At 48.1% G+C, this 23,756-nt stretch overlaps 1 protein-coding gene across 2 annotated transcripts in view; it reads right to left on the reverse strand.

The window, feature by feature from the left end:
- Positions 1 to 23,756, reverse strand: part of SLC6A7 (solute carrier family 6 member 7) — a 543,627-nt gene that overhangs the window by 229,439 nt on the left and 290,432 nt on the right. For both annotated transcript variants that reach the window (XM_069654061.1, XM_069654062.1), the window contains exon 7: positions 15,884 to 15,987. In XM_069654061.1, the coding sequence (XP_069510162.1) occupies positions 15,884 to 15,987 (104 nt within the window). The remainder of the gene's footprint in view (positions 1 to 15,883; positions 15,988 to 23,756) is intronic.

Genomic DNA, 23,756 nt, shown 5'->3' on the forward strand with positions numbered 1-23,756 from the left:
CCAGTGATGCATGTGTGTGCCCCCCTCCACCCTCTGGTCCCCTGTGCTGTTCCTGTGTGCGCCCCTCCCCATCTGCAGGAGCCGTCTCCATTCATTCTGTTCACCACCACTGTCTTGTGGCCAATACTGGGATATTTGACTTTTCGTGGACTTATTGACTCATGGTGCTTCACCCCTTCTCAACTTCCATGCTGGACTTCAACTGCAACTCGTACTCTTGGCGAACCTGAATCATGCTGTGACCTTCCTCATCTCGAATCCTGGTTTGCATTTGATTGTTCTCTGGCAACATTATGTGTTATTTTCTGATTCCTGCAACTGTATTCACTCCCCCCTTTTTATTTTCTCCACTCCTTTCCACCAACTCCTTCGGTCCTCTGTGATGACCGTGTGCCCCTTACCCACCCCCCTGGTCCCCTGTTAGAGTGAGATGTTCTGCCTACTTGAATCCCTCTTCTTGCTGTCCCATCCTCTCCCTCTCCTCCCTCCCTTCTTGGCATCCTTAGCACTTAGGCTATTCAGAAATGTCGCCTGACTAGCATGATAGCTGCTTGTTTGTATCCCCCCCCATCTGTTTTCTCCTACCTCTCCCCATGCAGCACTATCTGAAATATCGTCAGGCCTAGTATGATAGTCGCTTGTTTTGTTCTTCTCCTTCCCCCTGTACCTTCCCCCCACCTCCTGTTACTACATCAATTGTCGTCAGGCATAGTAAGGTAGCCGCATGTCTGTCTCATTCTCCTGCCCACCTCTCCTCCCTTCCTTATCACTGTCAATAGCTCTTACTTTATCTCTAATGTCTCTTGACCTGTTGATAGCAGCTTGTTTGTTCCCTAGCCCTCCCCACCCTCCCTTGTTTTCTCCTCCCTCTCCCCCTCCAGCACTATCTGAATTGTCGTCAGGACTAGTATGATAGTCGCTTGTTTTGTTCTTCTCCTTCTCCCTTTATTCCAACTCCCCTCTACCCCCTCTCCTCTTGTTTAAATTCCGGCACTACATCAATTGTCGTCAGGCATAGTTATGTAGCCGCATGTCTGTCTCATTCTCGCTCCCACCTCCCTCCACTCCTCTTCATTGTCTATAGCACTTGCACTATCTGAAATGTCACCAGGCTGATTATGATAGTTATTTTGCACATTCTAAATGTATCAAGGACTTGTAAGAATGTCACTGTATTTTCGCTTGTTCCATCCCTTGCCTTGAAGCGCTTTGAAACACATTGTGTATAGGTGCTATATAAATAAACATTCAATCAATCAAAACTTGTGTCTGCGATCTTTGAACTTCTTTGAGTGAAGTCTGTGCTTGGCTGGCAAAATATTGAGTCAATCATTGATGTATCACTGTCTACAGGTATCACTGCCTACAGATAACCAATCAAATCTAAGCATTTCATTAGAATTCTTCTGAACAGGGAACGACCTTGAGTGAGTGAAGTTACATACACATATTAAACGCAGAACTGCATGAAGTACGATGTATACTACTTGGTCTCCCAGGCCTAACCCTCTCAAGGCGATCCTCAACTTTCTGGCCTGAAACTTGAAAGACAGGCCTAAGTGGAGCCAGCTTATTATTGTGTGTGCTTCTTGAAGATTTCTACCAGGTTTGTGTTCTTAGCCAAGAGCGCCAGGATGTGCTTTGCAGCAGGGTCTGTACAAGAATTGTTTTTCAGCCATCAACAATGAACATGGAGTAACAACTACACGACGTTCACTTTCAGATCGAAGTTCTCATGTAGGCGTTAATGTTAACTATTCAAATATTTCAAGCCATTCGCTAATAACGATATGTGAGTGAGCCGGTACAGGCCTCTGCGGCCATTCACGTTGCATTCTACCTCCATTATCAATGCCCCAGAGATTTCTTGGTCTGGTCATAGAAGTAGCCGCTGCACTCCAGCCTAGGGTTGGCGGCAGCAGCCTCTCCTGCTTTCCAGGCCACCTTAGAATAAATATCAATCTCTGCTACTTCCGGGTAGTTTGAAAATAAAAGATGCTCTATGCCACTAAAGTGATATGAGATCACGGACGTTGAACCTGTCAAATGACACCCCCAGGATAATTATATGGTCTTTCGGCTCTACAAGAAGTCTGCAAGAAGGCAACGGGGTCATGGTTCGGCTAAAGGGTCGGCGGGCAGCACATACCTGGCTCCTAAGAATGCGACTTCTATTCTAGAAGGTTCGAGATGGAGCAAGCTAGCCAGTTCTCGATAAGCCACAAACGTGATGTGAAGGCCACACCTTGACGGAGAAGCCTGGAGACGGGCCTGGGCGTCTTGTAGGGTGGACCACCAGAATTGGTGACTGGGACTGACCTAGAAGGACCCAAGACCCCAGAGTGTTTTCTCTTGGTGAGGAATTACTGGGATTAAAACTTCCCAAATAAAGAAGTGTAAAACAGAATACTCCATACAAGTCGCAGAACGGTGGGACAATATCAGCATGCAGATGCCCCAGTCCCCTGTGCTGGTCCCAGCATTGTTAACCTACTGGTTGGTTCCCTTCAAGCCACCGCATCGCAGTGAATGGAGATGGAGTTAGAGTCCCAGCTGCTGCTGCTGGCGGCGGCTCACGGCATCCTTCTCAGTCGGCGTTGGCGAGGGTGGCAGGGTAATGCTGTGCAGAGACAGCCTGGTCTAATAAGAGATGTTTAGGTCAGGTTTGGACCGTTTTGAACATACTGTCTCTGGCGCCGCCTCTCTTAAGTGGCAGAAGCTCGCAATGTCCAGGATAAAAAGGCGCGTGGAAGGAACACGCCGTTCCATCGTTCTGCAGAAAAAGCGACCCTTCGATGACCCCCGTGTCTATGCGCTCAGTAAGAGGCTGAAGGGGAGCCATTTGTGAGTGCAATACTCCACACATCAAAGCTTTAGCCAGTGTGCCAGAAAAATGACTAAACAGGGGGAGGTGGGCAGATTCGCAAATATAAAGATGGCAGGAAGTAGACCACAGACATATCGATTGAAGTTGCTCCGGCCTTTTAGTTTTAATGCATAAGAGAGCTCCTGCTACCGGAGAATGCAGATGCATTTTAGAGTTTAACGAGGCTTGGCAACGGGTACAGTAAACGTGCAACAAACATCAAACAGTCTCACAATATGTTACAGTGCATCCTTCACGACAATATAATAGCAAATTCAAGGTGCAGGCCTTCAATGTCTCCATTGAGAGCACATAGCAAGTTGCATGTAGATGTGTGGTCCTCGCCTCCAGTATTTTGATTTCTGCACAGAGACGTTGTGCGCATAAGACAGGGTCTGTGGTGTTAAATTAAATTAGAATAAGGCATGAAGATGTGGGATTTATGCCCCTACAAAAACATATAAAACAACAGCGATCCTACTAGGCCTTGTGACATTTGGAGCGTGCAAGTGCAGAGAAGGAGGTGAGGGACAACGGTAAGTGCTTGAGGGTGCCCCAGGGGGGAAGTGCCAAAGGTGCCAGTTGCAGAGGCAACAGGTAAGGGCAAGGATGTGGACGTCCCAAGGGAAGAGGGAGGTCAACCACCCACCAGGTAAGTACAAGCCTGAGACAACACCCAACATGCATGTGTGGTCCCATGGCCAGTGCAAGGGGGGATGCTGGTGGTGATTGGGCAGATGGCCGGGAGACTATTGGACTCTTGAGGGGCCAGGCTTCTAATCACAGTGACTGTGGGGATGGTTAGTATGGGAGGGAGAGAGGGAAGGAGGAGGAGGAGACATAAGTCTTGAGTTGTTTGCGGTACTTGAGGGGATTCAATTCAAGATGGAGAAAGAGAGGGAGACTGTTCCAGAGGAGGGAGCTAGCCGAGGAGAGAGAGCAGCCCCCAGCTCTCCACTTGGCGAAGCATTTGACCAGCAGAGAGTGGGAGCAAGAGGATCGAAGGGATCTTGCAGGAGAGTATTTAGTAAGAGAGATCTGCAAATAGTGCGGTACGAGGCCCCAGACAGCCTTATGGATAATGCAGAGGGTCTTGAATGAACTGTTTATCGTACTAGTAGATTCGCCTGAATTCCTTATTATCGGGATAATGGCCAGTGTAGAACAATGTTAAGTAATTGGTTTAACTTCAAGAATGTTTGCTAATATGTTTTTCACTTTTAGGAGAGTCCATTTCTTCTGGTTTTATTCATTTTAAGTAGATGTTAACATGTGAATTAAGGAAATTTTGATAATATTTGTAATTTTATTTCTCTTTTTGTACAATTGTAAAGGTTTATATAAACCAAAACAATAAAGATAATAATAATGCAGAGGGTCTTGAATTTGATTCTTGCAGCACCCAGGAGCTAGTAGAGAAATATTAAGGCTGGAGACATAGAGTCCCTGGACTTGAGGCCAAGGATATGTCTTGCAGACCTATTCTGGATTAGCTGAAGAGATAGGGAGGAAAAGGTAGGTTAAGAGGTTGTTGCAGAGGTTGTTGCAGTAGTCTAGCCGGGAGAGGACCAGAGCTCTAGAGACATTGAGCTTCTGGGGAAAGGTGAGGAAAGGGACAATGCAATGCCTCGGAGGAGATGAAGTTGAAAGTGGGCCTTCTTGGCAATGTCCATAATGTGAGGAGTGAATGAGAGAGAGGAGTCGAAGAAGACCCCAAGGTTTCTGGCTTCAGTGGAGGGAGAAACAGGGAGGGAGAAGGAGGAGAGCCCATAGAAGGCGGCCAGGATGCAAGGGAGAAGCGGGTAAAAGCCTTGCTGGCATGGAGATAGGGATCATTGGAGGTGCGCCATGACTGGATAGCAGACAGGCAGCCAGAGATCATAGCGGAGGAAGAAGGGGGGCGTGGTCGACGTGCATGGCGTGAAGACGGGAACCGCCAGCGCTCCTGCCCACGATCCTGCTATGGGCCGCTTAACCCCGGCAAACAACAACAAATCGCAATAAATGCTGCAGCAGCTGGAAGGGGAACCGTTTTCCGACACCCGACGCTGCCTCCGGGGAATAAACGGACCCGCACAGTGCGGAAATGAAGTGTGCGAAGGGAAGCCCCCTACGGTTCACAAGATGGCGGCGCCCGTAACGGACTAGCGGTCCGCGGCGGATTAAAGCACATAATCGAGGCAACCCGCCAAAAAGACACGGAGAAGGCGGTGGCGAACATAAATCCGCACCCTGTACTCAACGAACCCCTCGAGTGGCGCACGGGCGAGTAACTGTGCCCCGGACACCAGCGACGAACAGCCAACTGGTGACTACGCGGATCCCGCTCCTCGAGCTACGCGTTGTAGCTGGGACACAGCCGCAGAGGAGGGAGCCTCGGTAACAGAGAGGGGAGAAGACCGCATTGTGCCTCACGGGAGGGGAAGAGGGATACGGCCTGTGCCGCACAGGAGCACAGACAACACGCAAGCAGGCGACCCACAGATCAGGAGGCCGAAAGACCGCAGGCTGCTCCGGACGCGGCAGGATAGAGGCACAACATCAGCTGCCCCAAAGCAGGCCGCGTCAAGACGTTGGGGACCTGCATACCCCTATTGGAGGCCGAGACCTGGGCACAGCATCAAAACAGTAACACATACCAGCCTCCCAGATAACACGGCAGAGGGCCGGCACAGACGACCGATTTACTGGGCCCAAGCCGCCATCCGGACTGGCGTAAGAGACTACCGGGCCACAGGGAGCACTGCATCGGGAGGGCCCAAGGGCAGGAAAAGGCACCCTACACACCCACCAGCCAGAAGCAGAGGGGAAGCAGCGCCACGGAAGGTAGGGCGCAGTGATAACTGGATACCCATGTGGTGCCACGGGCCCTGAAGGGGACGAGGCACACCGACCACAGTCCCCCAGACCCACTGCAGCCAGGGCCGCCACCACGACTGCTCAGCCACATAAGCAGAAGGGGCTGCAGACGGCCCAAAACACCACCAGGGCAGGAAAGCAAGGCTGCGAGGAGGGGCCACACCACCGCAGGCGCCAACGATGGAAGCCACTGAACCTACAACCTGAGAACGGGTGAGTGATCCCAAAGCGAAGTGGAGAACCGAACACCCAAAGACAGGGGATGTCACCACCCAAGGGCAAACTGAAAGCCGCAACGATGGATTCCTTCACAACAGTCAGGCCCAAGCAGCAGCAAGACGCAGGGGCAACAGCAGAACAAACGACTCAAGAAGGAGACCCCACGAATATGCAAGTACTACAAGCTATAGCGGCACTACGCACATCTCTTGAAACTAAAATAGATGAAGTGAAATCGGACATATAGCTAATCAGACAAGATGCCCGCAATCTCACTGAAAGAGTGACCACGGTGGAGACTACCCTGCAGGACAACGTAGAAAGCACGACGGAACTCAAAACCAGGGTCCAGGACCTCGAACTAAAAGTGGCAAGGCTAGAGGCAAGGTCAGAAGACGCGGAGGGGAGGGCCTGCCGCAATAACATCCGAATCCTTGGGGTCCCGGAGGGAATGGAGGGCCCGGACCCAACGGAATTCATAGAGACGATGTTACAGCAGGAAATTGGGGCCGGCAACCTGTCCCAAGGATTCTCTATAGAGCGAGCCCACAGGTCCCTACAAAAAAGACCTCCGCCGGGCTCACAACCACACCCAATGATTGCCAAAGTCCTAAACTTCAGAGACAGAGAGACTATACTAAGATTCTCCAGAGAAGGAGGGGAAATTAGGAGACAAGATGCCAAAATAGTGGTGTACCCGGTCTACACCCCCACTGTACAACGCACGAGAAATTCCTTTATCCCGGTGAAGGCAAGACTACGTGAACTCAACTTGAAGTATATGCTGATGTACCCATCGCGCCTCAAAGTGATACACAAAGGTAAAGCGGTCTTCCTGGACACCCCGGAGGCGGCAAACATGTGGCTCGAACACAACAACCTTGCAGATGGTAAGGAAGGAATGGCAAGAGGAACCACAGGACATTGAACGCCCGAAGAACTGGGCGGGAAAGACTGATGTCAGCACAACAGGTTGATAAACAAACCAAAGCACGGCATGACAAACTACAGCATCAAAAAAGCGATAATGGGCAGGAGCACACCAACCTACACGACAAGACGTCAACGCACCCCCTTAAGACACGTGTAGGCATACCGCCGACAACACCCGCACCGGAAGGCCTGGAAAGGCCCAGAAGGCTCGGGAGCCCCTGAGCGCTGCAAGTTGGAAGCAACTGCTGGGGGCAGTTCAAAGTTGCACTGTTTACTGTTCTCATTCACCAGAATGAACGTTACTACTGTTGGTAAGTCTCCAAAGGGAAAGAAAAGAGGGGGAGGAGGGGCCGACCGAGGGGAAAGGGAAACCAGTGCCTCAGCCCACACAGGGAAGGGACCTTTGACATCAGGCCCACAACCACGGGCATTTAAGAGAGAGAAGCAGAATAATTACCATACCCACCTTAAACCACCATGACCACTACGGCAATTAAAATACTGACATGGAACGTGAGAGGCCTGGGGACATATCTCCGCAGAAACAGAATTAAGACCTATCTGCACAGGAAGGGGGTGATGTTAGCACTCTTACAGGAGACCCACTGCTCCGTGGACTCAATGGCCAAACTTCAACACACTGGGGATTGCAGGGATTCGGTACTGCTTATTCCAGATATGCTAGGGGAGTATACACTTGGATACACCCACAGCTCCCCTTCCGCTTGACCAAATCAGAAATAGACCCGGAAGGTAGATTCGTAATGCTATGGGGACATATAGAGCAGACGGAAGTATGCATCCTGAACTCCTATTTTCCTAATAGCAATATACCGGCCAACTTGAACTCGTTATACCCCAAAATTGCACAACACAGAGATGGTCTGTTCATCTGGGGGGGCGACCTCAATTGCATATGCGACCCGAACCTAGACAGATCCATTCCCCTCCCGAAAGGTCCGTCAGCAGCAACAACAGCTCTGACTGCAATGATAGATAGACTGGACCTGGCAGACATATGGCGAGAAATGCACCCAGCCGTAAGAGGATATTCATACTATTCATCCCCGCACAACCTATACACGAGGTTAGATCACATCCTCATCGGCAGGGAACACTTACCTCAGGTGGAAGGAGCGCAGTACCTAGGAAGGACCATCTCTGATCACTCCCCTCTCCTAGTAACATGGAACCACAATGGTCCCAGACCCCCAATTCCCATGTGGAAAATGCAGGCAGAGGCTCTTAAAGACCGTGCCTTTAGAGAAGAACTGCAAGAATCCATAGATAGCTACATAGAAATCAACGTGGGAAGCGTGGAACACAGTAGCACGGTATGGGATGCCCTAAAAACAGTTATAAGCGGGGAGACCATTGCAAAGGCCGGCGGAATCCGGAAATCGCTCAGGAAGGACTTAGACCAGCTGGAAATGGAGATCAGAGAACTGGAAGCGGCCCCCATAGACACCCGGGAAAGGGAATCAGAACTTCGAAGGCTAAGGGGGGAGAATGAAACAGCATGGCGCAGACTAGAAAAGTTTGACCACACGGTCAAAACGAACAGAACACATATAGAAGCGGACAGACCGGGCAGGCTGCTGGCCTGGCTATGCCGCAGGGAACACCCCAGACACCCCACCACATCGTTGCGAGATGAAGCAGGGAACATACACCACACACAGCAGGGCATCAATGAAGTCTTCAAAGAATACTATGCACGCCTATACTCACACGCGGAAGAGGTCCCCCAAGAACTGATCATGGACACACTGGACGAGATTGGGCTCCATAAAATGCCTACTGAACAGGCCATGGCACTAGACACAGAAATCACACTTGAGGACATAACCGAAGCAATTAGGTCCCTAGCCACGTGTGAGGCACCTGGCACTGATGGGCTGCCCTCAGAATTTTATAAAGCCTATGAATCCTCCCTCACACCCCTGCTACATAAAGTATACCAAGAGGCATATGAGAGGGGGATATTACCGGAAAGCATGAGAGAAACACTTGTGGTCCCAATCCTGAAGCCAAACAAACCGGCAGACCTGTGCGACTCATACCGCCCACTGGCAATGCTAAATTATGATGTGAAAATTTTAACCACCATACTGGCCAACCGCCTGTCTAAAATAATAGGCGACATAATACATCCTGATCAGAACTGCTTCATACCAGGGCGCAACACGTCAATGAACCTGCGCAGGCTGCAACACATTATAGCGCAAACTAGTGAAGATGAGAGTCCCAGTGCATTACTATCCCTCGATGCCATAAAAGCTTTCGACTCCATTTACTGGGAGTGGCTTGTGGCGGTGCTCAAGGAATTTGGCTTCGGACCCGGATTTATCAGATGGGTTGAGATACTATACGCCAGGCCAAGAGCAAGAGTAAAGTCAGGGAAGCATGTGTCAGGCGCCTGGAGCATACAAAGAGGGACTAGACAAGGCTGCCCACTATCCCCAATGCTGTACGTATTGGGGCTGGAACCCATAGCTATTTATTTCCGAAAACAGTTTTTTGACGCCGGCATAAGACTAGGAGGGGTGGACCACATCATTTCGCTCTATGCAGATGACGTTCTTATATATGTCAGGGACCCACACATCAACGTGCCAACTATACTAGAAGTCCTGGACAACTACTCCAGAGTCTCTGGGATCCAATTCAGCAAGGCAAAATAATGCTTGTTCCCACTAGTGGCCCTAAAAAATGAGGACGTAGAAACACTCCCGGAGGCTGGGATAAGATGGCAGACCACCACATTCCGATATCTAGGAATCCATATAATGCACACCCCAGCACTGATGCATGAACATAACACAAAAGCAGCGCTCCCGGCTCTGCGCAGATCCATGAACTTTTGGTCGAGACTCCCCTTATCTATGATGGGAAGGGCATCCATAATTAAAATGATTGTTTTACCGCAACAAATCAGATTATGGGAAAGCGGAGGGGTTTACACCTGGGGAGATCTTTATGAAGAGGGCATCTTTAAAGAATTTGCCATACTACAGGACAGAGAGGGCATCCACACGGGCCAGTTCCTCTGGTACCAGAAGGTTCGCTCCACAGCACGAAGTAAATGGGAAGCGTGGCCTGCGGAACCGGACCTGGAACCACTAATCACGTTGTTATACAATATGGGGGAGGGCAGTAGACCAATATCTCAAATATACAGACACCTGAGCGACATACCAAACCCCCGGAGCGCGGAAATGAAGGGTAAATGGGAAATAGATGTAGGCAGAGAAATGACAGAGGGGGAGTGGAATAGGGCACTTGCATTCCCCAAAGAAGTGTCCAGAAATCATAGATTTCGACAAATACAGATGAATATGTTGCACCGAACCTACCTAACCCCGAAACGAATAGCTAAGTTTAACAAACAATCGCAGTCACACTGCACCTGGTGCACGAGGGAGGAAGCGGATCTAATCCACATGATGTGGGAATGCCCCAAGTCCAGGACACTCTGGGATAGTGTAAAACAGACATGTGAGAAAGCAGGCATGACCAACTACAAATGGGCACCTGAGGAATGCCTACTCGGAACCTACCCTAGGCTAGCCAAACTAAAACACATAGTCACACTCATGGACATAGCGTGCATTCTGGCCAAAAGAACCATAGCCATGTCCTGGAAAAGACCCGCAGGACCGCAATACAAAGCATGGCATAGTGAAGCGGAGCGATGGGTGTCAGCTGAGACCAAGGCCTGGGAAGAAAGTGTCACTAGATCTACGGATGAGTCCAGCAGAGCTCTCGAGGGATGGAAAGAACTTACCAGGCATATGTTCCTCCCCTCGGACGACAAGCCCCCATGAGCCCATGACCCGAAACAAACTCATCTACAAGACAAGAAAGGGCAACCCCAGATGTATGACTGGAAACGATGATGGTCCTGGGAAGGTATCCCCCCTGTACCCTCCCTGAGTATGCTACCCAACTTCCCTATACCCCTCCTCCCCGAAACAAGAGATGCTGAAACATATGGACATGGCAAGGAGACAGTTACTGTTATTCGTTATTTGTTGTTTGTTATATTGTTAAGGCTAAACCGAAAAGCATTGTAAAAGAGTATGCACAAGACGCATTTGCAAAACTTGTAAGGGATATTACTGAAAATGCCAATAAACAAATAAAAAAAAAAATAGCGGAGGAAGAAGAAGAGGAGGAGGGTAGCTTGAAGAATAGTTGAGTGGCATCTGCGTAACACTGGAAGTGAGGAAAGAGGCAGAGATCAGGTGAGCAAGAGGAGCAAGATAGATGTTGAAGAGCCAATGCAAGATGATAGAGCCCTGGGGAACACCACATGTTGAGAGAGATGTGGAAGAGAAAGAACCCAGGATCACCGGAGAGGGACGGTCAGTGAGGAAGGAAATAAACCAATCCAGTGCCTGGTCTGAGATACCAAGGGTGTCTTGGAGCTGCTTTATGAGGATAGAGTACTTGGGCATGTCAAAGGTGGAAAAGAGGTCAAGGAGAATGAGGACAGCTGGAGAGTTAGAGTCAAGATTTCTGAGCAATTCTTCACGGGTGTTCAGGAGAGCAGTTTCCATGCCTCTCAATGCTCAGAGTCCAGATTGATGGTCATGTAAACAACCAACAAACTCAGTGTGTTGAGTAAGTTAGGGGAATAGCAACTTTTCCAGGAGTTTCCCAAGGAAGAGTGTAGTAGAGATAGGGCAGTAGTTGGCCGGACACGAGCAGTCAGCATAGGACTTTTTTAGAAGGGTATGCACAAGGGAGTGCTTGAAAGAGGAGGGGAAAGAGCCAGAGGCTAGAGAGTGGTTGCATAATTGAGCAAGAGCCGGTGCGAGGGAGAATACGTTGTTCTTGATGGTTCTGGACGAACAGGGAGACACCTGTTTGGGTGAGACATTCATAGAGTGCACTACTCTAGTGACCTTATCTGTTGTGACAGGAGAGAAGGAGGAGCAGGTGGGTGGGGGAGGGGTCAAGGCCAAGGTAGGCAAGAGGTCAACGAGGGGACTGGAGGAGGGGGAGGAAGAGAGAGAGGTCAGAATGTCCTGTCTTTTAGAGGTAAAGTGGGTGGCCAGTGTAGTACAGAGGGACAGAGAAGGAAGAGGTGAGGTAGAGCCTGCAGATGGTTTGGGTAGTTCCTTGCAGATTTTGAAGGGTACAGCCATGTTGTTAGTGGCTCCAGAGATGCAGGCTTGGATTTGGACTCTCTTTTTGGAGCAAGTGGAGAGACAGTATTGCCTTTGGAGCAGGCAACAGGCCAGTTTATCAGAGGATGAGCATGAGCTCTGCCACTTCCGTTCAGCAACTCTACACTTGAGTTTCAGAGTGGCTAGATCAGAGTCATTCAAAACAAAAGAGGTGATGGCTGGAAGGTTCGGAAAAAATCCTTATCTCTGGCAATTCTCTGGGCAACCCTCCAGACCATCGTTCTTCACCTGCCAAGCCATTACAATAGGGGAAAGACCATAAGCAAATCAGGTTTGGTCCCACCCCAACAGGGGCAGTCCAGCCCAAACTGCTGCATCACATCCTTTCTGTATGAGAAGGGATACTGATATGGTCAAATACCGACAGGATCCTTTCTGTCATTCATTCTGACAGTTGATAAAATTAGTAGATCAGAGTCATAACAACTGTTACGCTTGGAGGCAGGTTTCAGGCAGATCCTCATGACTGGGGCAAGAATGTCAGGAGTCTTAGTAATAGCAAGATGAAGCTTGTCAAGGACAAATGCAGTGGGAGAGTCAATAGGGGGAAGAAAGGGGGATGAAGGAAGAGGCAAACACAGCAACTGACACTCACTTCATCGGTCGGATGACTGCGAAGGAGGCTCGAAGTTCTGGGGAGGCTTGGTCAGGGGGCCGAGAGGTCCAATGTGGGAAGAGAGGAGTGAGTGGTCAGACCAGCAGAGAGGGGTAGAGAGGGTTGGAGAATGAAATATCAGAGTGAATAAAAGCATCAAGAGTGTATCCGGCAGAGAGGGTAGGACCAGAAGGGGGAATAGTGAGGGAGAGAGAGGTGCAGAGATTACGGCGGAAGAGTGTGGCGGCAGAGACAGTGGAGTCGAAGTGGATATTGAAGTCTCCAAGGAAGAGGGGTCTAGAGGTAGAAGTCAGGAGAGTGGAGGAGAAGTCGCCCCATTCCGATAGGAAGAGAGAGACAGGGCCAGCAGGAGTATAGATAGTGACAAGAGTGAGAGAGAGAGAGAGTAGGAGAGACATCAATCTTGCAGACAAGGCTATCAAAGGAGGAGGAAGGCTGGGTGGGTATGAGAGAGGTAGGGACCAACTCAGGGTAGATCAGGGCTACTCCACCAGCAGATCAGTTGGGTCAAGACTTGAATATGATCTTGTAGCCATCAGGGAGGACGGAGTTAAAAGCAGTGACTGAGCTGGTATCAAACCACGTCTCGGTGAGAGTGAGGACATCGATATCAAAGTCTTCAAGAAGGAGGCAGATATGTGAGGAAAGTTTGACAGCAGAACAAGCATTCAGAGTGGCTAAGTGAAGCCGGCCACCACCTTTGAAGTTTTTTCAAGGATGCATAAAGGGGGGTGATACACCCATCGGAGGGGAACGAGGTGCAGAGAGAGAGAGGAAGGAAGAGTAGCAGAAGTAGGAAGGAAGTTGATGAGGGTCAGCAGGCACTGGTCCAAAGGAAGATATTGAGTTGAGAACCCTGAGCCATGAGAGTTGCATTGTGGTCGACATTAATGATGCACTTAAAGGATGATAAGTGAGCCAAGAGAACTTACCCTCTAGTGCCACCATTAATGGGTGAAGAGGAAAAAGGGGAGGAGGTAGAGATCAGATGGGGGGGTCCACAGGTCTGGAGAAGGGACAGAGAAGAGGATATGAGTGATACTCTGTCAGGAAGTAGCACTGACTTAGGTGTCAGCAATAGGTAGGTCAGGGTTAGAGGCCAAGAGATCTTTTTAAAACGTTTTCCTTCCAGACATCGTGAGAGAGGAGGAACAGGTGATAGAATAAGATGGGACAGATGGAAAGTGCCAGAGAGGTGGAGGAAAAGAGGGACAGGTGGCAAGGCTGCACAATGCACAAATGAACTCACCAGGTGGCCTAGCAGCCCACGTGGGCAGGTGGAGATTCAGGCAAAGTCTTAGGCTGGTGCCAGGCAGTTCCACAAGAGCACATCTAGGTGCAACTTTGTTCCAATCACACAGCTAATTAGACGCACACCAAAATGTGATTCAGAGGCAAGGTACTAAAACGCAACACAGAGGCACACCTAGATTCAAAAACACGTGTGAAAAGCACACCTAGACTTGAGATTCAAAATTACATCTGAAAAGCACACCCAGATTCCAGATTCAAATTTACATGTGAAAAGCACAAGCAGATTCCATATTCAAAAATACATGCGAAAAGCACACCAATATTTGAGATTCCAGAATACATGTGAAAATCTCACCTAGACCTGAGATTACAAAATACATGTGAAAACCACACCCAGATTTGAGATTCAAAAATACATGTGAAAACCACACCTATATTCGGGTGAACAGAGTAAGTATGGCACACCAAGGGCCTCATTACGACCCAGGCGCTAATGGGTTAACGGCGCCGTAAAAGGCTGCGGCACTGTTAACCTATTAGCGCCTAATTACGGGGTCCCTTTGCGGGACCTACCTTAACGGCTGGTTTTACCAGCCGTTAAAGTAGGGACCCCCAAAGGGACCTTGGTGCTAAGTATGGTGCCGCAATTTGCGGCACCGTACTTAGCGCCTTCCACATTCCCATTGAGCCCTATGGGGCAAAAATGGGAATGGGGAAGGGCAATGGCGGCATGGGGAATTACCGCCCCGCCAACCTCGGAATGGGGTGGTAATTCCCCATTCCGCCATGGCGGACACCGGCATGGACTATGGTGCTAATAGCACCATGGTCCTCCGCCTGGGTCATAAGAGTCAAGGGAACAAGTGAGGAAACTCAGAAGAAGGAAAGTCCAGCAAGCCATAAGTGGAGCGAGAATTAGATTTATGACAACACCTGTGAATCAGAGGCAAGTCAGGTGGTGTGGGCATAGATTGCAAATGAGCATGCCGCAGCGAGAGATGCACGGGCTACACAGGGACCCAGAGAGCAGTGGGGGTGGAAACACAGTGGCACAGAACAGCAAGCCAGGTGCAGGAAACAGTAGGAATGAAAGCGAGCTGACTATGCCGCAGTGAATGAGGACACCAGGAAGCCCACGGGAAAGGTGGTGAACGCTCCGGGGAGAAGCCGGAACCAGGCAGATCGAGACTGCAAATAACAGGGGAGTTATCCTTGATTCTGAGGGACATCTCTGGATGAAGGGCTGCAGGAGTTGATGTGCTGTGGTGCTATCGCAGGGATTGTACTGCGTCTACACAATGAGCTAACAATATACGATGGAATGACAAAAGCCCTTTTCACTGGCATCTTATAGGCCAGGAGTACTTGCATTTACGAGTCATAATCTTCTAGCCACCCCATAGGTACATAAAACAACACACCATTGATTCTGTATGTCTTGCAAACATCACTGCCAAAGTTTCTCCAACCTTGAAGTCCATTCAAGCAAGATGTTAACGGCCCATCAAGGGGTTAATTTAGCTAGGTTCTTGCTTGCACACATAATTCAAAGCATTGTCTGATTGTCCAATCGTGAAAGTAGAAGATTAACAATCAGTGGGATATCCCTGAAATTCCTTTGCCACATCTCTCCACGAGGCTCCAGCCTGGATGGGCATCAGAAACCTTACACCGTCCAGGAGAAAGCAGTGCCAGTATGGAAAGCAAGAGCATGAAAGTAGAGATTCATGGCCGGAAAGTCAAACCCAGAATTTTCAGTCGATTTGGGCTCAGTAGGAGTTTCCACTAAGCCAACACATTTATAAACATATCCTACAGTACAGCAAGATGGTTTCTGCCAGCAGGACTACTGGAAGGGGGGCGCCAAGCAGTCAGCTGGGCAGACCACTGGAGTACCTGGCCTGACAATGAGTAGAAGACCAGACAGCAGCAGATACTCACCGGTAGATGTTTTGGTGGAAGGTGTTGTAGGATGCAAATGTCAGGAGGCCTCCAAAACCAACCCCAAGTGAGTAGAATATCTGGAGGGCTGCTTCGATCCACACCTGCCAGATTGGTAAAAGGAGACAAAAGCTCTGTCAGATCCCAAAATAGAGCCACAAAACAGCACTCTCCAAAAAGTGGCTTACAGATCGCACTATCTCACTGATTGCCAGGGATTATCTTTCCAGAAGACTTGAGCAGTGCCACCTTCCCATCAGCAAATTAAGTCCTCTTAGTAGGACTAGTACTAGTAAGGCTTTGCAGGAAATTGACTTTTACCAAAGAGTCCTCTCTCTATGTTCAACATGGATGAACTTGACCAGAGGGGGTCAGGGAGAGCAAAGGCAGAGCAGGTGGCCTGTGGGTAAGAAGCACAGTAGGAAACACTCAAGGCTGGGTAAAAGAATGGGGAGGTAAAGGACACTTGCAGACAAATGGTGAAAAAAGCAATGTAGGGACATGCAAACAACAGTGGCGTGGCTAGACTGGCACCCCAGATGGAGGTGCATGTGCATTTGAGATAGAAAAAGGAAACAGCGTTGGCATAGATTAGCAAATCTAATGCGTCCAACGATCTCAATGTATGAGGCTAATAATGCAAGTGCTATATGAAAGAATTGCGCTATTATAACTTGGTGTTAGCAGTTGTAGTGATGGGTTCATGGATAAGTTGGGCTCGTCAAATGAAGTGCACTTTTTTAGATGTTTATAACCTTGTCATCATTGGAGGAAACAATATACATGTTATATATGTACATTAAATTTCATGGGGAGGTTATATGATAACCCGCATATGATCTCTGTGCTCTGTCCTGTCTCCTCCTCTCCTATTAATGGTGGCACCCGAAGGAAAGTCCTCATGGATTCCATCGACTCAGGAATTAAAGATTGGGTATTTCCCACTTTTTTTGTTTTCGGGGGACCAGTTTTTGAATGGCAAAATTACAGATTATGTACTACAACAGAAAAATCAGTTACCCCTCTCTCTGTCCATGTTATGCTATCTGATTAACCAAAACACAATATTTCTATATTTCTTCATCATGAATCGTAACTGAGACGATATCCAATTTTTCAAAACATTTACAGTTTATTTTCCACTTAAAAAAACACAATTTTTAATACATTTCTTCACACATAGTGTGATTATACAGTACCAATAGTTAAAACACAAAAATCACAATTTACAAGTTAAGACAAGCAATCATGATGGTAAGAATGATGGTAATAAACCATTCAATGGGGTGGAAGGAACAGCACAGGCCAATTTTGAAATAAACGATGAACCGTGTAAAAATCACGTGGTAAACTAATCAGAAATAGCCCCCTCTCGAGAATAAGCATCTGGTCTCCCGCGCTTTGACGGAATAGGAAATTAGTTTGTCCAAGACACTGCAGCGGAGCCTACGCCGAGCCGAGGTCTTCTAGAAAGACTTAAGTAAGCAACAGAGTTTCCAGAAAACTAGACCATGGAGTGGAGACGATTCCTCTCTCTCTCTCTCCCCTTTTTTGCCGCGGGGATAGCTGGGCGAAAATACTAAGAAATATAAAAAGCAGAAAGTTGTCTTCAATCTGCCGCCCTACCCTTTAAGTAGTCTGTTAATCTTTGACAATACTGTGCTGGCGAAGAAATAGGTGATTAAGTCTTTTTTTGTGTGTTTTTTCATACATACAGATTTAGAGAGCATTAATAGTGCTGCTTCCTTAGTACTTAACTGGCTACTTAAGGAAAAAGAATGTTGCTCGCTGAAGACGAGATGACTGCATTGTTGCAATCGGAAGGTGTGTGAAAAGTAAGTGTAATTGCTCTGTATGTCTATAGCTTTGATAGATCAGGAGCTTCATGACTGAGAACGGCAGGGTGAACTCCACACAAATATTGAATAATTTTAAACAGTTTGGTGATAAAGGCAGATCCAAGATAGATTTCAGATGCAAATAACAACTATATAGAAACTCTGTGGGAACGAACCTCTATGAAACGTGGAAATAACAGTGTCGCGCAACTAATAAGCGATCCGTCGTGAGACGATATATATGCATACAACATGCTACCAATAGACAACATACATGCAGTTAAGAAATTATGCGCACTTTTCCGCAAATATAATCACGTAAGAGGAAAATAATAACAAATGGTCTTGGGGTTTTGTTTCAAATCTTAGGTGCTTTCGAATCAAGAGAAATATGATAGTAATTTCTGTTTTGTTTTATGCTTCTCCCACCGTCAGAATTATAGGGCTCACTGGGTGTGTCCTTTCATATTCTGATGTTGTCCCTAGTCATCTGTACACAAGAGAAGAAGGCGGCTTCACAACTAGGACTGGATGAACCAGTCCAGTGCTTTTGAGAAGAAATAGTTTCAAAGAGTAAGAGAAACTAACTGTTTCTAGAAAATCTAGTGGCGCAATGCCGTCTCATAAATAAATAAATAAATAGCGAAAACACCTTCCAGGCGTACTCCATCAAAAATGCCTTTAAATATGACTAAATAATCATGCTCAACCAAAAGGTAACGTTTGGTTTGTGGCATATTTGCCACTTGGTCGGTTTTCCTTTTGTAGGCCAAAGTACGAAAAAAATGGGCTAAGCAATGCCTATAAAGAGCACAACCCGACCGTGACCATCGGTTGGACCAACTCTGAATTTCCAAGAACCTTAGAATTTTCAAAGGTATAATTAATCCCTTATGTTTTTCCATGTTTTAAAAATTGATCTTTTTGAAGACTGTGACATATGGGGCTCTATTGAGATGCACGAAGACATGAAGTCCAGATACATTAACTACAACTGTGTAACACCTAATTACTATAGAATTAGCTGAATTGCGCTCATGTCCATGTGTTATGACTGATTGAAGACTGATTTGGCCACTGACAGACTATGTACACTGTCTAAACCTGAACTATGAATTACGCCATGAACCATAAAAATGTGACGATATGCTTTTTTATTTTTTTAGTGCGATCACTGTCATACCTTGGGGGTATAGAAGACTTATGCAATACAACATAAAATACCTATATGTCCTGAAGAAGGCCAGTATAACAACTTGAAAGTGACACCAGGGATGGTGTCTCATTAAGAATTGTGGCCAAAACATGTCGACGATGCTATAAGACTAGATTAATAACCAGTCTTGTTGTAATTTGTATCTTTGATGGAACAGAAACTGATGTTGCAACTGTGAGAAAGGAAGTTTATTCCTGCAGTGGTGCTAGACCAACATAATAGCCATTGATGACAGTTGAAGAACTGAACAAATAGAGATCATTTATGTGTTCTCGTTTATTTCAAAATTGGCCACTGCTGTTCCTTCCACCCCATTGAATGGTTTTTTACCATCATGACTGCTTGACTTAACTTGTAAATTGTGATTTTTGTGTTTTAACTATTGGTACTGTATAATCACACTATGTGTGAAAAAAATGTATTAAAATTTGTGTTTTTTTAAGTGATAAATTAACTGTAAATGTTTTGAAAAATTGGATATCGTCTCAGTTATGATTCATGGTGAAGAATATAGAAATAGTGTGTTTTGGTTAATCAGACAGCATAACATGGACAGAGAGAGGGGTAACCGGTTTTTCTGTTGTAGTACATAATCTGTAATTTTCATTCGACTCATCCAGAGTCATCCTTAATGTCTACCCAATGACACTATCATGGTCCAAGGTCCTCAGGCCAATCTCCTCCTCTTTGATAGGTGGTTCCCTCGCCTCATCAACTTCCTTACATTTCCGGCTGTCCCCTCCTCTCATTCCGTGCCCACTACTCCCTCCTCCTCTGCCCCACTCCAGGCTCCCTCCACACCTCTGCAGGGTGTACCTCTGATCTGTACCCCTCCCCAGGAGGTCTTTAAGGCTGGCAACCTTTTTCATCTTGCCACTCTCAACTCTCGCTCTGCTGTCAAACACTCCTCCAAAATCTGCCACCTCCTCGAAGAACTGGACCTCGATGTCCTTGGTCTTACTGCGACATGGTTTACAGCCAGCTCTGTCACAAGCTTTTCCACTCTCCTCCCTGAGGGCTACAAGATCCTCTCTACACCCAGATCCACCCGGCCCAGAGGTGGTGTAGCCCTTATCTTTCCTGAGTGGATTCCTGCCACCATCATCCCCACTCAGATTTACCCCTCTTTCGAATGCCTTGTCTGCAGGCTTTCAATCTCTCCTAGGCACTCTCTTACTGTCTCTACTCTCTGCCGGCCTCCTGGTCAAATCACCTCTTTTTTCCCTGAGTGGGCCGGCCTCTCCTCCTCCCTCCTGGCCTCTACCACTCAACTCCTCCTCCTCGGTGACCTCAACATCCACCTTGGTTCTCCCTGTCCCTCATCTTTGCTCTTTCATGACCTCTGCGATTCCCTCTCCCTCTCTATACTCCCCTCTGGCCTGACACACTCTGCAGGTCACACAATCGCCGTCTTGATCTCCTCTGGCCTCCCCCTCTCTATCCCTCTGACCACTCCTGTCTCCTGGAGTGACCACTTCCTCCTCTCCTCTCATCTCTCACTCTCTTCCTTCCAAGCCAAGCCTACCCCACCACTGCCACCCACCTTCTCGGACATCCGGCCCATGAAGCACGTGTCAGTTGATGCTTTAGCTGCCACCTTTTCAACCTTCAACCCCCTCCTTATCCTCTGGCTGACTCACAACCGGACACAGCCCTATGTTGCCTGTCCCTTCTCTACACTTCTATTTCTGAAACTCTGGATGCTCTTGCCCCTGTCATGAGGATCCGTTTGAAGTCCAAAGCCACGTACAATTCCTGGTATGATTCTGACCTAGCTACACTTAAACATATGTGTAGGGCAGCTGAGAGGAAATGGAGGGCTTCTTGTTAATCCTCTGACAAACTGGCCTGTCGCCTGCTCCAAAGGCAATACCGACTCTCTGTCCGCACCAGGAAGAGAGTCCACATTCAAGCCCGTGTCTCGGCAGCATCTAACAACTCAGCCGAACTCGTTAAAATCTGTAAGGAGCTGGCCAACCCTGCTGCAGTCTCTACCTTTTTCTTGCCTCCCAGGCTCTCTGCAATTCCCTTGCCTCCCACTTTATCTCATAAATCCAGGACATCCTGTCCACCCTCTCCTCCCCTCCCCCTCCTATTCCCTCACAGTCTGTGCTTGCTGGCCCTCCTTCAGTCAACCCCACCCTCTTTCTCATCCTTTTCTCTTTTCCCCTGATGAGGGCGCTAGATAAGTCCAATCTATGAAAGCCTCATCAAAACAGGTTCATCCCTGTTCCTCAAAAACTATCAAGGACCACATTGATACCCTTGCCAATTTCTGTAACCTCATATTGCCCCAGGAGCCTTCCCCTCCCCTCTGAAGCACTCCCTTGTGCATCCTCTTCTCAAGAAACCCACAGCTGACCCTTCTTGCCCAATCTCCGCTACTCCCTTCCTTGGGAAACTCCTGGATAAACTGGCCATCTCTCAGCTTAATGTTCACTCCGATTCTGTTTGCTCTCTTCATGACCACCAGTCTGGCTTCAGATCTGCCAGAAGCACTGAAACTGCTCTCCTGAACATCTGTGAAGATCTCCTCTCCAACCTTGACTCTAACATTCCCTCTGTCCTCATCCTACTCGATCTCTCTTCTGCTTTTGACATGGTCAACCAAACCATCCTGCTCAACCGTCCCTGTGATAACCTGGATATCAACGATATGGATTTGGCCTGCCTGACCTCTTTCCTCGCTGATCGACCCTCCCAGGTCCAACTTGGTCCTTCCTATCATCTATCTTCCTCTCTACCTGTGGTGTTCCCCAGGGGTCTAACCTCTCACCCTGGCTTTTCAACCAATACCTGGCAATTCTCGCCCACTGCATTGCCATTTTCTGCTCAAATTTCCAGTGCTACGCTGATGACACTAAATTCATTTTCAGGTTGCCTCGACCACCTCCTCTTCCTCTCTGTTGTCTGACTGCCTAACTGCTATTCAAGACTGGTGTGCCACCAATGATCTCTGCGTTAATGCCAGTAAGACTGAGATTCTCTTCATCGGCACACCTGCTCCCTCCTTTCCTTTCACTCTCTAGCCGGCCTCTCTTGGCCCTCTTCCTCCTCCCACCTGTGAAGCTAAAACCCTTGGGCCATCTATGACTCCACACTCTCCTTCTCTCCTCACATCTCTGATGTCTCTAAAATGTCAAACTTCCTATTGAATCTCCTCAGAGGTACTCTGCCCTTCCTCTCCTTCCCCCAGAAGCTCACTGTCTCCCAAGCTTTGGTTCTCTCTAGGTTGGACTATTGTAACAGCCTCTTTCTAAATCTACCTGCAGATACTCTGCGCCCTCTGCAACTAATCCAGAACAGGACTGCAAGACCTGTCCTTGACCTCAAGCCCTGGGATCGTATCTCTCCAGCTCGGAAATCTCTCCATTTGCTCCCAGTGGATGCACGGATTAAATTCAAAACCTTCTGCATTGTCCACAAGGCTTTTTGGGGCCTGGGTCCAAAATACCTTCAGCTATCCCTTTGCAAATACCTCCCCTCTCGAGCTCTTCGCTCCTCTACCTCTAACTCCCTCAGGTTCAGTCGTTTTTCAAAGAAACGAGCCTGGGGTAGATCTCTGTCTTTGGCTGGGGCCTCCCTCTGGAACAGCCTCCCTGCCACTCTAAAACTTGAGGGGAACCATCTCCGGTTCCGGAAACACCTCAAGACCTTCCTCTTTGCTTCTGCCTTCACCCTCCCTCTCCCCTGCTGATCGGTTGCTCTCTTGGCACTGTGCAGCTGGCTGCCCTCTGTCCTCCATGCCCAGGTACCTGCTCACCCTGCCACCCTCCAGCAATGCCTCCGGGCCACCCCTTGTACTGGGGTCTGTATCTGTACCTATACAGTCCCCCCTTTTTCTTCCTGCACGTATCAGACCTACCCTGTCTGTTGCCGTAAACCCAGCACTTGACACTTGCGGGCTGCACTACCACTGTTTGTTGCCTTCATTATTTATTCATTACTATTTATCTGTTTCTCCTTTGCTCTGCACTTTCCATTTCTCCCCCCTCCCATGCACTTTTCCACTCCCCTCTCCCATGTACTTGTGCATTCTCAATGTCACCGGGCCAAGTAAGATCGTTGTTTTTGTTCTCCCCTCTTTCCCCTCCCTTGCCTTGTCACGCTCTGAAACACTTGTGTACGAGCGTGTTAGATATAAAATATCATATCATATATCATAAGGTGCTGTGAAATTCTGTCCAGTGGGGGCAAAGTCATAGTGGGGCCCCACCAGGTGCGTCTCCGGGGCATACTACCATAGGGAATGTTTGCTCTTACCTACAGCACAAACAACTGGACACAAATGTTTTTATCTAAATCTGCTCCCCTTTACTCTTATTTTTAAATCACCAATCAAATCTGAAGCTGCAACTGGCGAACATCTGGCATGTCGCCTATCAGAGCCAGCTGTTCACATTCAGGATTAAGTGATGCAGTTATCTGCTAGACCCAGATGTGAGAAACTTAAGTGACAAAATGTATTACAAATGTGAGGGACTCTCTGATGAACTTATAGCGCTGGGCCGCAAACTATGTTTGCTTAACAATCTTCTGGAGATGACTGGCTATGTATCACTCTGTGGCAGGGGTCTGCAACCTTTGGCTCTCCAGATGTGTTGCACCTCAATTCCCATCAGCCCCAGAGAGCTTAGGCAATGGTGAGGGATCATGTGACGCGAACTCCAACACTTCAGGGGGGAGGGAGGTTGAAGACTCCTGCTTAAAAGCAAGCAAAGGAGAGAAACATTATCTTTTCTTTAGATTAATGTACACCTAACCACCAACAGCTACGGTCCTCTCGAATCAAGCTGTATTTTCATGTATTTCTCTGTGT

Source organism: Ambystoma mexicanum, chromosome 3q (assembly GCF_040938575.1).
Source record: "Ambystoma mexicanum isolate Mex_15411 chromosome 3q, UKY_AmexF1_1, whole genome shotgun sequence".
In the NCBI taxonomy this organism is placed as follows: Eukaryota; Metazoa; Chordata; class Amphibia; order Caudata; family Ambystomatidae; genus Ambystoma; species Ambystoma mexicanum.